Source organism: Sphaeramia orbicularis, chromosome 4 (genome assembly GCF_902148855.1).
Source record: "Sphaeramia orbicularis chromosome 4, fSphaOr1.1, whole genome shotgun sequence".
NCBI lineage: Eukaryota > Metazoa > Chordata > Actinopteri > Kurtiformes > Apogonidae > Sphaeramia > Sphaeramia orbicularis.
The window spans coordinates 929,276-945,078 of record NC_043960.1 but is presented as its reverse complement, the minus strand read 5'-3'; the positions used below and the strand labels follow the sequence as shown (position 1 = coordinate 945,078).

General features: G+C 40.4%; 1 protein-coding gene across 1 annotated transcript in view; it reads right to left on the bottom strand.

The window, feature by feature from the left end:
- Nucleotides 1–15,803, bottom strand: part of patj (PATJ crumbs cell polarity complex component) — a 259,683-nt gene that overhangs the window by 242,629 nt on the left and 1,251 nt on the right. Inside the window, 2 exon segments of the mRNA XM_030132683.1 lie at nt 10,695–10,873; nt 10,963–11,018. Coding sequence (XP_029988543.1) covers nt 10,695–10,873; nt 10,963–10,984 — 201 coding nt within the window. The 5' untranslated portion in view covers nt 10,985–11,018.

Here is a 15,803-nt window from a genome sequence, read left to right as displayed (position 1 = left end):
TGAATGAATTTCAAATGAACATGTCTAAAATGGAGGAAAAAATATTGTGTGTGTGTGTATATATATATATATATATATATATATATATATATATATATATATAAATAACAAAAAGAAAAACAATAAACATCATCAAACCACAATATGAACGAGTTTGAAAAGGCAGTGGGCAGAAGTATGCAGTTTTTTACATTTCCCACCCCTTTCTACTCACCATGGTTTATATATCTATCTATTTACTACAAAAAGATCCATATCAATAAACATATATACCACATCCATATAACGCTGATGCTCAATAAGATAAGATATTCATTTATTAGTCCCAAAAGGGGAAATTCCAGATTTAAAGCCACAATAGTGGAGCACAAACAAAGCACACAAGAGTAAAAAAGAGCAAAATCAAATATAAATAATAAATAAAATAAAATCAATAAAACCAAATTCCCCTTTGCTCATTCGTCCCAGGGGCCACACTGGACCCTCTGGTGGGCCGGTTTTGGTCCACAGGCTGTAAGTTTGCCAGTCCTGCTCTACAACTAAAGGATACGGCCTCTACTTCCACTACTGTCCAGCGAACACACAAACAAACAGGGATAAAGCCACACATGAACGGACACAGTGGCGTCCTTATATGCAAGGACGCTGTCGACTAAAGAGAGAGGCATGGTGGGTAAAAAAAAAATGAAGTGGGTAGAGGAGAGGCCGGGGGCTAAGTGGGGAGGAGAGAGTAAAAAAAAAAAAAAAAAAAAATCAATAGATTCCTCTTGCGCTCTCTCTCTGCGAACAGGTAATGTATTAATGACCTTTACACTCACATTGTGGAAACTTATCAGTCTGCGGCTTATTTAGGCCAGGCTGACGGAGCAGGATCCTGAGCCATTTCATCAATACCGCCTCGACAAGGCCGTTACTCAAACCAAGACACTAGATATTAAAGCTTGATAGATCCGCAGAGAGACGGGGGGGCGGGGGGAAATAAATAAAGAAAGACAGAGAAGTCCCTGCTTCATATACGCGGCGCTCCTCAGCTTCCTCCGACACATTCATAGACTGACTGTGACCTTCGCAGCACTTAGAATATGAAGCCGCCGTCCGTTATTGCCATTATCTTAATTTGGCTGCAGATTGTTTATTGTAAAGGCAGCGCGTCACGGCGAGCGGGGCTGGAATACAGATGGAGACCAATGTGGAGGGGATTCAGTGACAGGAGGAGGGGGCGGGGCCGCACACCTGACAGGATGACCACAGCTGGGCGGAGCTACACCTGTCACGTCGGCATCATGGGAGAGGATCAAATAATAAACATAAATGAGAATGAGGAGGAGGAGGAGGAGGAAGAGAAAAGGAAGAAGAAGAAAAAGGAAGTAAAGAAGAAAGAAAAAGAAGTGGAAGAAGTAGTAAAGAAAGGAAGAAGTAGAAAAGAAAGGATGAAGAAGAAAAAGTAGAAGCAGTAATAAAAGGAAGAAGAAGAAGTAGAAAAGAAAGGAGTAAGAAGAAGAAAGAAGTAGAAAAGAAAGGAAGAAGAAGAAAAGAAAGGAAGAGGAAGCAGAAGTAGTAAAGAAAGGAAGAAGTAGAAGAAGTAAAGAAAGGAAGAAGTAGAAGTAGTAAAGAAAGGAAGAAGAAAAAAGTAGAAGTAGAAAAGAAAGGAAAAAGAAGTAGAAGTAGTAAAGAAGAAAGAAGAAGAACTGGAAGAAGTAGTAAAGAAAGGAAGAAGAAGAAAAGTAGAGAAGAAAAGAAGAACCTGAAGTAATAAAGAAAGGAAGAAGAAGAAAAAGTAGAAAAGAAAGGAAGAAGTAAAGAAAGGAAGAAGAAAAAAGTAGAAATAGCAAAGAAAGGAAGAAGAAGAAGAAGTAGTAAAGGAAGAAGAAAAGAAAGGAAGAAGAACCATAAGCAGAAAAGAAAGGAAGAAGAAAAAGTAGAGAAGAAAAGAAGAAGAAGAAAAAGTAGAAGTAGTAACGAAAGGAAGAAGAAGAAAAAAAAGTAGTAAAGAAAGGAAGAAGTAGAAGTAGTAAAGTAAAGAAGAAAGAAGTGGAAGAAGTAAAGAAAGGAAGAAGAAAAAAGTAGAAATAGCAAAGAAAGGAAGAAGAAGAAGAAGTAGTAAAGGAAGAAGAAAAGAAAGGAAGAAGAACCATAAGCAGAAAAGAAAGGAAGAAGAAAAAGTAGAGAAGAAAAGAAGAAGAAGAAAAAGTAGAAGTAGTAACGAAAGGAAGAAGAAGAAAAAAAAGTAGTAAAGAAAGGAAGAAGTAGAAGTAGTAAAGTAAAGAAGAAAGAAGTGGAAGAAGTAAAGAAAGGAAGAAGAAGAAAAGTAGAGAAGAAAGGAAGAAGTAGAAAAGAAAGGAAGAAGAAGAAGTACTAAAGGAAGAAGTAAAGAAAGGAAGTAATAGAAGAACAAAAAGGTGTTGTAGTTGTGTTAGTGTTGGTCACCTGTGTTCAGAGGTTAGACATTTTATTGTCTGTCATTTTGACGGACAGGGTCGTAAAAATTCCATCATAACATATTATTATCTGTCATTTCAAATGTTTATTTTTAATGCTAAACAGATCTATTCAGTCGTATTTAATGTTCAGAAACATCTGAGTGATGCAGTAGCTGGAGTTGCTGCTGCTGATAAACCAACCTGATATCACCACTGGCATCATTCTGTCCTTCACTGTGAACTGGTGTGTTCTCATGCACTGAGGGTTAGAGTTCAGCTTCTGTGAACCACAGATCTACGCACACATTTACATGGGATCTAATAACACATGAAAGGTAGAACATGCGTACACATAACACACCAAATGACACTGCAGTATTCCTCGCTTGTCCGTCATCCTTCACCATCAGTCCCTCTTTTTTCTCCACGTTTCTCACTGCTATCATATTTACTGGGCTTTAAAATAAGGAGACTCAGCTGTGTGCACAGTTTGCACGAGCAAAGGAGCATCGAATTTAGGCTGAAGTCACAGAAACTACCACACAAGACTGACACTGACTAATATGAACACTGACACCAACTGGACAGGAGGGGGACTACAGCTGGACTAACTGGACAGGGTCTACTACAGGTGGACTAACTGGACAGGGTCTACTACAGCTGGACTAACTGGACAGGGTCTACTACAGCTGGACTAACTGGACAGGGTCTACTACAACTGGACTAACTGGACAGGGTCTACTACAGCTGGACTAACTGGACAGGGTCTACTACAGCTGGACTAACTGGACAGGGTCTACTACAGGTGGACTCACTGGACAGGGTCTACTACAGCTGGACTAACTGGACAGGGTCTACTACAGCTGGACTAACTGGACAGGGTCTACTACAGCTGGACTAACTGGACAGGGTCTACTACAGCTGGACTAACGGTGGGTCATGTGACCGCAGTACTGCTGTTGTATTCAGTGTAGTTGTGAACAGTGGTGCTGTTGGTTCTATACAGGTGGATGTAGGTTCTATACAGGTGGATGTTGGTTCTATACAGGTGGATGTTGGTTCTATACAGGTGGATGCTGTTCTGGACTGTTTGATGCCTTGCTCACAGACAGACCAGTGATTCTGCAGCAGGTTCAGTTCACAGTGTTGTGTGAAAACTTTCTTTGGTAGTGTTATGAGACTGGTGTGTGTGTGTGTGTGTGTGTGTGTGTGCGTGTGTTTGTGTGTGTGTGTTTGTTGGTGTGTGTTTGTGTGTGTGTGTGTGTTCCTTTAAGTGCGAGAGTGGTGTGTGGTGTGTGTGAGTGGTTGAGCAAGGTGAGGGAGTGTCAGTTTGTAGTGTGAGTGTGTCAGAGGACAGAAGTTACAGTGTTCTAACATGGACATACTGTGCAGAAACCACAGCTGCTGTCTTCCACTGCTGCTAAAGGACTTAACCCACATCTGCCCTGGAGGAAACCTGCCCTGTGCTCGCTGACTACGGTCGGACGAGCCGAGCAGGAAAGGTTAACAGTAGATTACCCTCAGGATTTTAATCTGTCAAAGTGACGGAAAGACTTGAGAATTTTCCCTATTTAAAAATAAAAATCCATCAGTGATCGAATATTTTCAGTTAATGCGACCTCTGCCTGTGTTGTAGTTGTACTAGTGTAGGTCACCTGTTGTAGTTGTACTAGTGTAGGTCATCTGTGTTGTAGTTGTACTAGTGTAGGTCACCTGTTGTAGTTGTACTAGTGTAGGTCACCTGTTGTAGTTGTACTAGTGTAGGTCATCTGTGTTGTAGTTGTACTAGTGTAGGTCACCTGTTGTAGTTGTACTAGTGTAGGTCATCTGTGTTGTAGTTGTACTAGTGTAGGTCACCTGTTGTAGTTGTACTAGTGTAGGTCATCTGTTGTAGTTGTACTAGTGTAGGTCACCTGTGTTGTAGTTGTACTAGTGTAGGTCACCTGTTGTAGTTGTACTAGTGTAGGTCACCTGTGCTGTAGTTGTACCAGTGTATGTCACCTGTTGTAGTTGTACCAGTGTAGGTCACCTGTGTTGTAGTTGTACTCGTGTAGGTCACCTGTTGTAGTTGTACTAGTGTAGGTCACCTGTTGTAGTTGTACTAGTGTAGGTCACCTGTGCTGTAGTTGTACCAGTGTAGGTCACCTGTTGTAGTTGTACCAGTGTAGGTCACCTGTGTTGTAGTTGTACCAGTGTAGGTCACCTGTTGTAGTTGTACTAGTGTAGGTCACCTGTTGTAGTTGTACTCGTGTAGGTCACCTGTGTTGTAGTTGTACTAGTGTAGGTCACCTGTTGTAGTTGTACCAGTGTAGGTCACCTGTTGTAGTTGTACCAGTGTAGGTCACCTGTGTTGTAGTTGTACTCGTGTAGGTCACCTGTTGTAGTTGTACTCGTGTAGGTCACCTGTTGTAGTTGTACCAGTGTAGGTCACCTGTGTTGTAGTTGTACTAGTGTAGGTCACCTGTTGTAGTTGTACTCGTGTAGGTCACCTGTTGTAGTTGTACTAGTGTAGGTCACCTGTTGTAGTTGTACTCGTGTAGGTCACCTGTGTTGTAGTTGTACTAGTGTAGGTCACCTGTTGTAGTTGTACTAGTGTAGGTCACCTGTGTTGTAGTTGTACTAGTGTAGGTCACCTGTTGTAGTTGTACTCGTGTAGTTGTACTCGTGTAGGTCACCTGTTGTAGTTGTACTTGTGTAGGTCACCTGTGTTGTAGTTGTACAAGTGTAGGTCACCTGTTGTAGTTGTACTAGTGTAGGTCACCTGTGTTGTTGTACTAGTGTATGTCACCTGTTGTAGTTGTACTAGTGTAGGTCACCTGTTGTAGTTGTACTAGTGTAGGTCACCTGTGCTGTAGTTGTACCAGTGTAGGTCACCTGTTGTAGTTGTACCAGTGTAGGTCACCTGTGTTGTAGTTGTACCAGTGTAGGTCACCTGTTGTAGTTGTACTAGTGTAGGTCACCTGTTGTAGTTGTACTCGTGTAGGTCACCTGTGTTGTAGTTGTACTAGTGTAGGTCACCTGTTGTAGTTGTACCAGTGTAGGTCACCTGTTGTAGTTGTACCAGTGTAGGTCACCTGTGTTGTAGTTGTACTCGTGTAGGTCACCTGTTGTAGTTGTACTCGTGTAGGTCACCTGTTGTAGTTGTACCAGTGTAGGTCACCTGTGTTGTAGTTGTACTCGTGTAGGTCACCTGTTGTAGTTGTACTCGTGTAGGTCACCTGTTGTAGTTGTACTAGTGTAGGTCACCTGTTGTAGTTGTACTCGTGTAGGTCACCTGTGTTGTAGTTGTACTAGTGTAGGTCACCTGTTGTAGTTGTACTAGTGTAGGTCACCTGTGTTGTAGTTGTACTAGTGTAGGTCACCTGTTGTAGTTGTACTCGTGTAGTTGTACTCGTGTAGGTCACCTGTTGTAGTTGTACTTGTGTAGGTCACCTGTGTTGTAGTTGTACAAGTGTAGGTCACCTGTTGTAGTTGTACTAGTGTAGGTCACCTGTGTTGTAGTTGTACTAGTGTATGTCACCTGTTGTAGTTGTACTAGTGTAGGTCACCTGTTGTAGTTGTACTAGTGTTGGTCACCTGTTGTAGTTGTACTCGTGTAGGTCACCTGTGTTGTAGTTGTACTAGTGTAGGTCACCTGTTGTAGTTGTACTCGTGTAGGTCACCTGTTGTAGTTGTACTAGTGTAGGTCACCTGTTGTAGTTGTACTAGTGTAGGTCACCTGTGTTGTAGTTGTACTAGTGTAGGTCACCTATTGTAGTTGTACTAGTGTTGGTCACCTGTTGTAGTTGTACTAGTGTAGGTCACCTATTGTAGTTGTACTAGTGTTGGTCACCTGTTGTAGTTGTACTAGTGTAGGTCACCTGTTGTAGTTGTACTAGTGTAGGTCACCTGTTGTAGTTGTACTAGTGTAGGTCACCTGTTGTAGTTGTACTAGTGTAGGTCACCTGTTGTAGTTGTACTAGTGTAGGTCACCTGTGTTGTAGTTGTACTAGTGTAGGTCACCTGTTGTAGTTGTACTAGTGTAGGTCACCTGTTGTAGTTGTACTAGTGTAGGTCACCTGCTGTAGTTGTACTAGTGTAGGTCACCTGTTGTAGTTGTACTAGTGTAGGTCACCTGTGTTGTAGTTGTACTAGTGTAGGTCACCTGTTGTAGTTGTACCAGTGTAGGTCACCTGTTGTAGTTGTACTCGTGTAGGTCACCTGTTGTAGTTGTACTAGTGTAGGTCACCTGTTGTAGTTGTACTAGTGTAGGTCACCTGTTGTAGTTGTACTCGTGTAGGTCACCTGTTGTAGTTGTACTCGTGTAGGTCACCTGTGTTGTAGTTGTACTAGTGTAGGTCACCTGTTGTAGTTGTACTAGTGTAGGTCACCTGTTGTAGTTGTACTAGTGTAGGTCACCTGCTGTAGTTGTACTAGTGTAGGTCACCTGTTGTAGTTGTACTAGTGTAGGTCACCTGTGTTGTAGTTGTACTAGTGTAGGTCACCTGTTGTAGTTGTACCAGTGTAGGTCACCTGTTGTAGTTGTACTCGTGTAGGTCACCTGTTGTAGTTGTACTAGTGTAGGTCACCTGTTGTAGTTGTACTAGTGTAGGTCACCTGTTGTAGTTGTACTCGTGTAGGTCACCTGTTGTAGTTGTACTCGTGTAGGTCACCTGTGTTGTAGTTGTACTAGTGTAGGTCACCTGTTGTAGTTGTACTAGTGTAGGTCACCTGTGTTGTAGTTGTACTAGTGTAGGTCACCTGTTGTAGTTGTACTAGTGTAGGTCACCTGTGTTGTAGTTGTACTAGTGTATGTCACCTGTTGTAGTTGTACTAGTGTAGGTCACCTGTTGTAGTTGTACTAGTGTTGGTCACCTGTTGTAGTTGTACTCGTGTAGGTCACCTGTGTTGTAGTTGTACTAGTGTAGGTCACCTGTTGTAGTTGTACTCGTGTAGGTCACCTGTTGTAGTTGTACTAGTGTAGGTCACCTGTTGTAGTTGTACTAGTGTAGGTCACCTGTGTTGTAGTTGTACTAGTGTAGGTCACCTATTGTAGTTGTACTAGTGTTGGTCACCTGTTGTAGTTGTACTAGTGTAGGTCACCTATTGTAGTTGTACTAGTGTTGGTCACCTGTTGTAGTTGTACTAGTGTAGGTCACCTGTTGTAGTTGTACTAGTGTAGGTCACCTGTTGTAGTTGTACTAGTGTAGGTCACCTGTGTTGTAGTTGTACTAGTGTAGGTCACCTGTTGTAGTTGTACTAGTGTAGGTCACCTGTTGTAGTTGTACTAGTGTAGGTCACCTGCTGTAGTTGTACTAGTGTAGGTCACCTGTTGTAGTTGTACTAGTGTAGGTCACCTGTGTTGTAGTTGTACTAGTATAGGTCACCTGTTGTAGTTGTACTAGTGTAGGTCACCTGTTGTAGTTGTACTAGTGTAGGTCACCTGTTGTAGTTGTACTCGTGTAGGTCACCTGTTGTAGTTGTACTAGTGTAGGTCACCTGTTGTAGTTGTACTAGTGTAGGTCACCTGTTGTAGTTGTACTAGTGTAGGTCACCTGTTGTAGTTGTACTAGTGTAGGTCACCTGTTGTAGTTGTACTAGTGTTGGTCACCTGTTGTAGTTGTACTAGTGTAGGCCACCTGTTGTAGTTGTACTCGTGTAGGTCACCTGTTGTAGTTGTACTAGTGTAGGTCACCTGTGTTGTAGTTGTACTAGTGTAGGTCACCTGTTGTAGTTGTACTAGTGTAGGTCACCTATTGTAGTTGTACTAGTGTAGGTCACCTGTTGTAGTTGTACTAGTGTAGGTCACCTGTGTTGTAGTTGTACTAGTGTAGGTCACCTGTTGTAGTTGTACTAGTGTAGGTCACCTGTGTTGTAGTTGTACTCGTGTAGGTCACCTGTTGTAGTTGTACTAGCGTAGGTCACCTGTTGTAGTTGTACTAGCGTAGGTCACCTGTTGTAGTTGTACTCGTGTAGGTCACCTGTTGTAGTTGTACTAGCGTAGGTCACCTGTTGTAGTTGTACTAGCGTAGGTCACCTGTTGTAGTTGTACTCGTGTAGGTCACCTGTTGTAGTTGTACCAGTGTAGGTCACCTGTTGTAGTTGTACCAGTGTAGGTCACCTGTTGTAGTTGTACCAGTGTAGGTCACCTGTTGTAGCTGTACTAGTGTAGGTCACCTGTTGTAGTTGTACTAGTGTAGGTCACCTGTTGTAGTTGTACCAGTGTAGGTCACCTGTTGTAGTTGTACCAGTGTAGGTCACCTGTTGTAGTTGTACCCGTGTAGGTCACCTGTTGTAGTTGTACCCGTGTAGGTCACCTGTTGTACTAGTGTAGGTCACCTGTTGTAGTTGTACTAGTGTAGGTCACCTGTTGTAGTTGTACTCGTGTAGGTCACCTGTTGTAGTTGTACTAGTGTAGGTCACCTGTTGTAGCTGTACTAGTGTAAGTCACCTGTTGTAGCTGTACTAGTGTAGGTCACCTGTTGTAGTTGTACTAGTGTAGGTCACCTGTTGTAGTTGTACTAGTGTAGGTCACCTGTTGTAGTTGTACTAGTGTAGGTCACCTGTTGTAGCTGTACTAGTGTAGGTCACCTGTTGTAGCTGTACTAGTGTAGGTCACCTGTTGTAGTTGTACTAGTGTAGGTCACCTGTTGTAGTTGTACTAGTGTAGGTCACCTGTTGTAGCTGTACTCGTGTAGGTCACCTGTTGTAGTTGTACTAGTGTAGGTCACCTGTTGTTGTTGTACTAGTGTAGGTCACCTGTGTTGTAGTTGTACTAGTGTAGGTCACCTGTTGTAGCTGTACTAGTGTAGGTCACCTGTTGTAGTTGTACTAGTGTAGGTCACCTGTTGTAGTTGTACTAGTGTAGGTCACCTGTTGTAGCTGTACTAGTGTAGGTCACCTGTTGTAGTTGTACTAGTGTAGGTCACCTGTTGTAGCTGTACTCGTGTAGGTCACCTGTTGTAGCTGTACTCGTGTAGGTCACCTGTTGTAGTTGTACTAGTGTAGGTCACCTGTGTTGTAGTTGTACTAGTGTAGGTCACCTGTTGTAGCTGTACTAGTGTAGGTCACCTGTTGTAGCTGTACTAGTGTAGGTCACCTGTTGTAGCTGTACTAGTGTAGGTCACCTGTTGTAGTTGTACTAGTGTAGGTCACCTGTGTTGTAGTTGTACTAGTGTAGGTCACCTGTTGTAGTTGTACTAGTGTAGGTCACCTGTTGTAGCTGTACTAGTGTAGGTCACCTGTTGTAGTTGTACTAGTGTAGGTCACCTGTGTTGTAGTTGTACTAGTGTAGGTCACCTGTGTTGTAGTTGTACTAGTGTAGGTCACCTGTTGTAGCTGTACTAGTGTAGGTCACCTGTTGTAGTTGTACTAGTGTAGGTCACCTGTGTTGTAGTTGTACTAGTGTAGGTCACCTGTTGTAGCTGTACTAGTGTAGGTCACCTGTTGTAGTTGTACTAGTGTAGGTCACCTGTTGTAGTTGTACTAGTGTAGGTCACCTGTTGTAGTTGTACTAGTGTAGGTCACCTGTGTTGTAGTTGTACTAGTGTAGGTCACCTGTTGTAGTTGTACTAGTGTAGGTCACCTGTTGTAGTTGTACTAGTGTAGGTCACCTGTGTTGTAGTTGTACTAGTGTAGGTCACCTGTTGTAGCTGTACTAGTGTAGGTCACCTGTTGTAGTTGTACTAGTGTAGGTCACCTGTTGTAGCTGTACTAGTGTAGGTCACCTGTTGTAGTTGTACTAGTGTAGGTCACCTGTGTTGTAGTTGTACTAGTGTAGGTCACCTGTTGTAGCTGTACTAGTGTAGGTCACCTGTTGTAGTTGTACTCGTGTAGGTCACCTGTTGTAGTTGTACTAGTGTAGGTCACCTGTGTTGTAGTTGTACTAGTGTAGGTCACCTGTTGTAGCTGTACTAGTGTAGGTCACCTGTTGTAGTTGTACTAGTGTAGGTCACCTGTTGTAGTTGTACTAGTGTAGGTCACCTGTGTTGTAGTTGTACTAGTGTAGGTCACCTGTTGTAGCTGTACTAGTGTAGGTCACCTGTTGTAGCTGTACTAGTGTAGGTCACCTGTTGTAGTTGTACTAGTGTAGGTCACCTGTTGTAGTTGTACTAGTGTAGGTCACCTGTTGTAGTTGTACTAGTGTAGGTCACCTGTTGTAGTTGTACTAGTGTAGGTCACCTGTTGTAGTTGTACTAGTGTAGGTCACCTGTTGTAGCTGTACTAGTGTAGGTCACCTGTGTTGTAGTTGTACTAGTGTAGGTCACCTGTTGTAGTTGTACTAGTGTAGGTCACCTGTGTCCTCAGCTGTTTGATGGAGCTCTGCAGGGTCAGGATGTGGTTGAACAGTGGACTCTGCAGGGTCTCCCTCAGGTTGCCCAGGTTGTCGCTGTGGGTCCACTCCTCCCTCTGGACCAGTTTGGTCTGCAGACGCTCCAGAGCCGCCAGGACCTGCTGCCGCTCGGCCGTCGACACTGACCACAGACAACACGCTCACATTTAACCCTACGCTGGCCGTTATGGACAGAGCCCTCCTGAAAACCACACCTTGGATGGAACTCACCTGTGGGGACGTTCTCGAACATGGTGGGCCCTCACCGTCACCGTTTCTGGAGGAATCTGAACAAACGACGACAGCACCAGAGGTTTCAGATACTGGGATTAAATGACCGTTCAACAGACAAATGCACGACTAAAGCAGCAACAACTGACACTAGCCTTCTTCAGCCTGGGCTCCTTCATTCCACTGTCCTCTTCCATACATTCGATATTAGTATAAGACCAAAAGACCCTCCCCCAATAAACTTTAACCTTTAAAGACCCAAACAGCAGCAACACCTACTGATCTGAACTGTTTCATACCTGTTGATCTATTAATCCTATCAGTCCATGTCAATAATTAGTGTCAAATACGGTTCTTTATCTTTTCATGGTCATCAGATATGACCCATTTGGACGTTTGGAGGCTCTGTAGTTACCGTGGAAACACCGTCATCTTCAACAACATTGATGGCGGTGGATGTTTGGGTCTTTATGGGTAAAAGTTTAATGGGAGTTTTTTCTTCTTAGGTGTGATATGATGTAAGTACTGCATGTATTTTCAGGACTATAAGCTGATACTCTTTTCTAACACTTTGAACCCTGTGGCTTATACAACGCTGCAGCTTGAGGATAGATTTTTCTGGGCTAACATCCTCCAGGGGGCGCTCTAACAGGAAGCACAAAAGTGAGACAGACAGATGGAAGAGGTGATGAAGAGGAGGAGTTTGAATCTGAACGATGAACAGTCATTTTGTGTGTCATACACAAACCCTCATCATGGAAAACACACCAAGATGCATCTGATGCAGCTGTCAAGTTAAAAACAATCGATGTGTCTGTAAAGAAGGAAATAGAGCTGCAGCACTGAAGTGCCACTGAGCAACAACGGAGGACAGACGTAGAAGGAGTGTGACTAGGGATGGAACCATATGAAAACTTCACATCAGTTATTGTGACCAAAATGATCACAGTTATCATTATTATCGCAGTATTATAGAAATTGTGCTCAAAATGTTCAAAAAGTACTAATACACACTCTGAAAGAATTTAACCAAGATGAATTCAAAAAAATAAGAATAATAATAATAATTGGCACAATGTCCCTTCTGTTGCAGAAACATTTTAATATGAACCCTTAGTGGTCTGAGCCTATTTTGGCTGTTTTTCAATACTTTTGATTTTTTCTTTATATACTATATAATCAAATGTTTACTATGCCCATGTTTGGGATCTGTTTTTCTATCTCATCTGTCTATTATTTATCACTTTAACCTACTATATCAACATTAAAGGCCAGAAAACACAAAAAAATATAAAATCCGATTTGAAAAATGTATATAACTTATTGCATAAATAACACACAGATGCTAATGAACCTTTTCAAAGACTTTAAAAGTGCATATTGGTTCCAAATATTAGGTATAGAAAATTAAAATTGTAATAAATTAAAACTATACTCAAATATTTGACATAAAAGCAGATCTGTATGTAGGGTTTTTTCCCCTAAAAGTGCGGTAATCAAACACGGTTATCATGAGAATTAGAATTTAAACGCTAATACTAACTGTCAGGAATTTTACCGCAGTTTATCGTTATACCGGTAATCGATACATCCCTATATGTGACGGAGCCTTTGTGAGGATGTTCAACTGAAGAACCCTGAAGAAGACGACTGCAGTGGTTTAATGAGCAGAAGAAGATGAAGACACAGACCAGTGACTGCTGTGGGTTTGTGAAGCAGCCTGTTCCTGACATTTACTGACGGTACACACACTGTTTGGAAAAAAGCAGTGAAAGGATAGAAATAAATTTGTAAATCATCTGTCTGTTTACCATCTGTCTGTGGAAATATCATGTTACAGCTTGAACACCTGCGGCTTATACTCAGGTGTGGACTATATATGTACAAATATTTTTTTCTTGTAAAATTTGGTGGGTGTGGCTTATATTCAGGTGTGCTCTGTAGTTCAGAAAATACGGTAGATGGTTATTTGTGGTAGAAAATTATTATTTACAGTCAGAGCACGAAAATATTTTAGAAATTTTGAGGTGGAACATTTAAAATTATAGTCACGGAAAAAAAAAAAAAAACTAAATCAGTGTTGAGACAAGTGCAGTCCAAACCATCTCTGAGGCATTCTGGAAGCACAGAGAACACTTCAAACCAAACTAACCAATGTAATGATATTTGTCCCAATATAAAACTATATGATGACATTGGACAGGATGAGGCTCTGTTTCACTGTGCAGTTAAAAAGGTGGATTATTCTGAACAATAATTAGAACATAATAGAACATGTAATAACAATAATTAGAGGGTGTCTCAGAAAGCTCAGACCAACAGTCAACTGTTCCCACAAACAAACCCCAGATGACGGCCGATGTTTTCTGCAGACGTTTTCCAAACTGTCACAAAAGCCTGAACACGAACATGAAGAATATTAAAACAGGAAACAGACGTAAACAAAACCAAAGCTAAACGTCAGCTACAACAGCCGAGATGTTTCACCGTTAGTTTGATGTTCAGCTCCAGATCAGTTTTCTTATTCATTTAAGTTTTTATTACTTCAGCTTAGATAAATAAATGAAAAGCACATTTTTGACCATATCATTTCATATCAGCTGCTTAAATTGTGATTATCTCGACCTTTAATAATCCAACATTAATTTATCAAAACTAGTTCTTTTTTTTTTATTTAACTGACAGCATTTCTAAATTGAATTTTGCCATTTTTTCTGATTTAACTGATTTGTATTTTGTTTTTACTGAGCTGCCTTCTATTGTTTTAACCCTATTCTTGTATTTATCCTATAACATTGATCGATCACATTTTATTTGGGTTTTATTTTTCCCTGAATTCATTGTTTATATCATCGCTCAGTTCTGTGTTTTCTCAGTTATATTACAAATGGCTCCTTTACTGAAATAAATCCAGATTAAATACACATTCTAATCATTTTGAGCATGAATAACTGACTTAAAATGATAGTGCAGAGCAACAGTAGAAACATGGTGGATGTGTTTCCTCTGTGATAAAAGTGACTCATGCTGAGGCACAGAGGTCTAAGACAGTAACGGTTCTGCAGTATACTCCATATTTCATTTCACAATACTGTATCGATATTAAAAAGTACTGTATTGATATTTTTTGGTACTTATTCAAATGCAGACTTGGTGAGGGTTCAATATTGTTTTTCTTTTTTGTTTGTATTTTATTTATTTTTATTTAACACTGTTAAATAATGGTTAGCTATTTCAAGCACTTTTAAAGCATTTTGTACTGTCTGAAAGAGGCAGATGTTAGTTCCTTTGTTGAGATGGCACAAAAATAATGTTATGATGTCAAATGATTCAGGGACTGTCCACTATGCGTTCTTTTCACAACTAACAGAATATAAACATTTGAGCAGGAAGTTAGACTGTAATGTCTGTAACACAAAATTTAAGTGTTAAGTTTTTATAGAAGAACATTTTGTGATATAGCTTAAGATCCAGTTCTGATCAAATATAATTTGTTTAGTATTTGTGCATATTTCTGGTGTAATTCACATTTTACAGGAAATAATCCTTTTTTTAAGAAAAAGAAACAAAATAAACCAAAAATATGGCCTTGTTAACAATATTGTGATGTATCACGATATATTGTATCTAAGGACGTAATGATTACCAGTATAACGATAAACCACGGTAAAATTCCTGACGGTTAGTATTACCGTTTAAATTCCATCATGATAACTAACATCATGATAATCATTATCATGATAACTGTGTTTGATTAGCGCACTTTCAACACAAACTTGATCTGGAAAATGGTCAAACAATGGCCATAAGGTGCCATCTTTAATGTGCATTTGATGTTTGATGTTTACATGTTAATATTTGAATGTTTCTGTGACATTATGCCTTTTATTGTATTTATTTATATATTTTTATTTACTGTTTTTTTTCCAAAATACAACTTGGTTCAATTATTTCAGGTTGTGTATCAGTACTTTTTGAACATTTTGAGCACATTTCAACAATACTGTGATCATAATGACAACCGTGATGATTTTGGTCACAATAACTGTGATATGAAATTTTCATATCGTTACATCCCTAATTGTATCGTGATCCTAATATTGTGATTTCAGATTGCAGATTCTTGCCACTACACACCTCTACTAAGGCAACAAAAACACAGTCATTCTTATTTTGTGTGATTCAACACCAATAATGAGGCCTGTCATCATTAATATTTAATATCACAGATATTTGATGTAATTATGACAAACACCTTGATTCACCTGCATAAAAACAGAACAGAAATTGCATGTTTTATCATTATACCTACACTGTTTCCCATCGGTTCAATCAATGAACTGATATATTGTATTTACCTGAAACATTTGGAGTACCAACAGCTTTTCTTTTCCAGTCTCTTTATATGGAAGGTTGTACATGGTTTTGAATTTTTCTCTACAACCATTTCTTATAATATACTCCTCTGCATTTGCCAGTGAAAAGCAGAATATTCCTGTATTTCCTGAGCTGATCATGAAGATGTTGATAAAAGTTCAGTGTAGATAAAAAGGTGATAGAAACAGAACAGAAAACATTGTTCTGTATGATTAAATAATTTTAATCACACAGATAGGATTAGTGGTTAAAATGTTATGAAAAACATAGAGACAGCGTGTTCTTTTGGCCTTGGATGAAAGGAAACAAATATAACCTACTTCACAGAATAAATGACTCTTCATATAGCGCATAATTATTCAATTATTATTAGACTACAACGGTGGAATGAAGTTAACAGAAGAAGTTATTTCTATGACAATAGTTCACCACTGCATGTTAGATCTATTTCTGTGATTAAATCC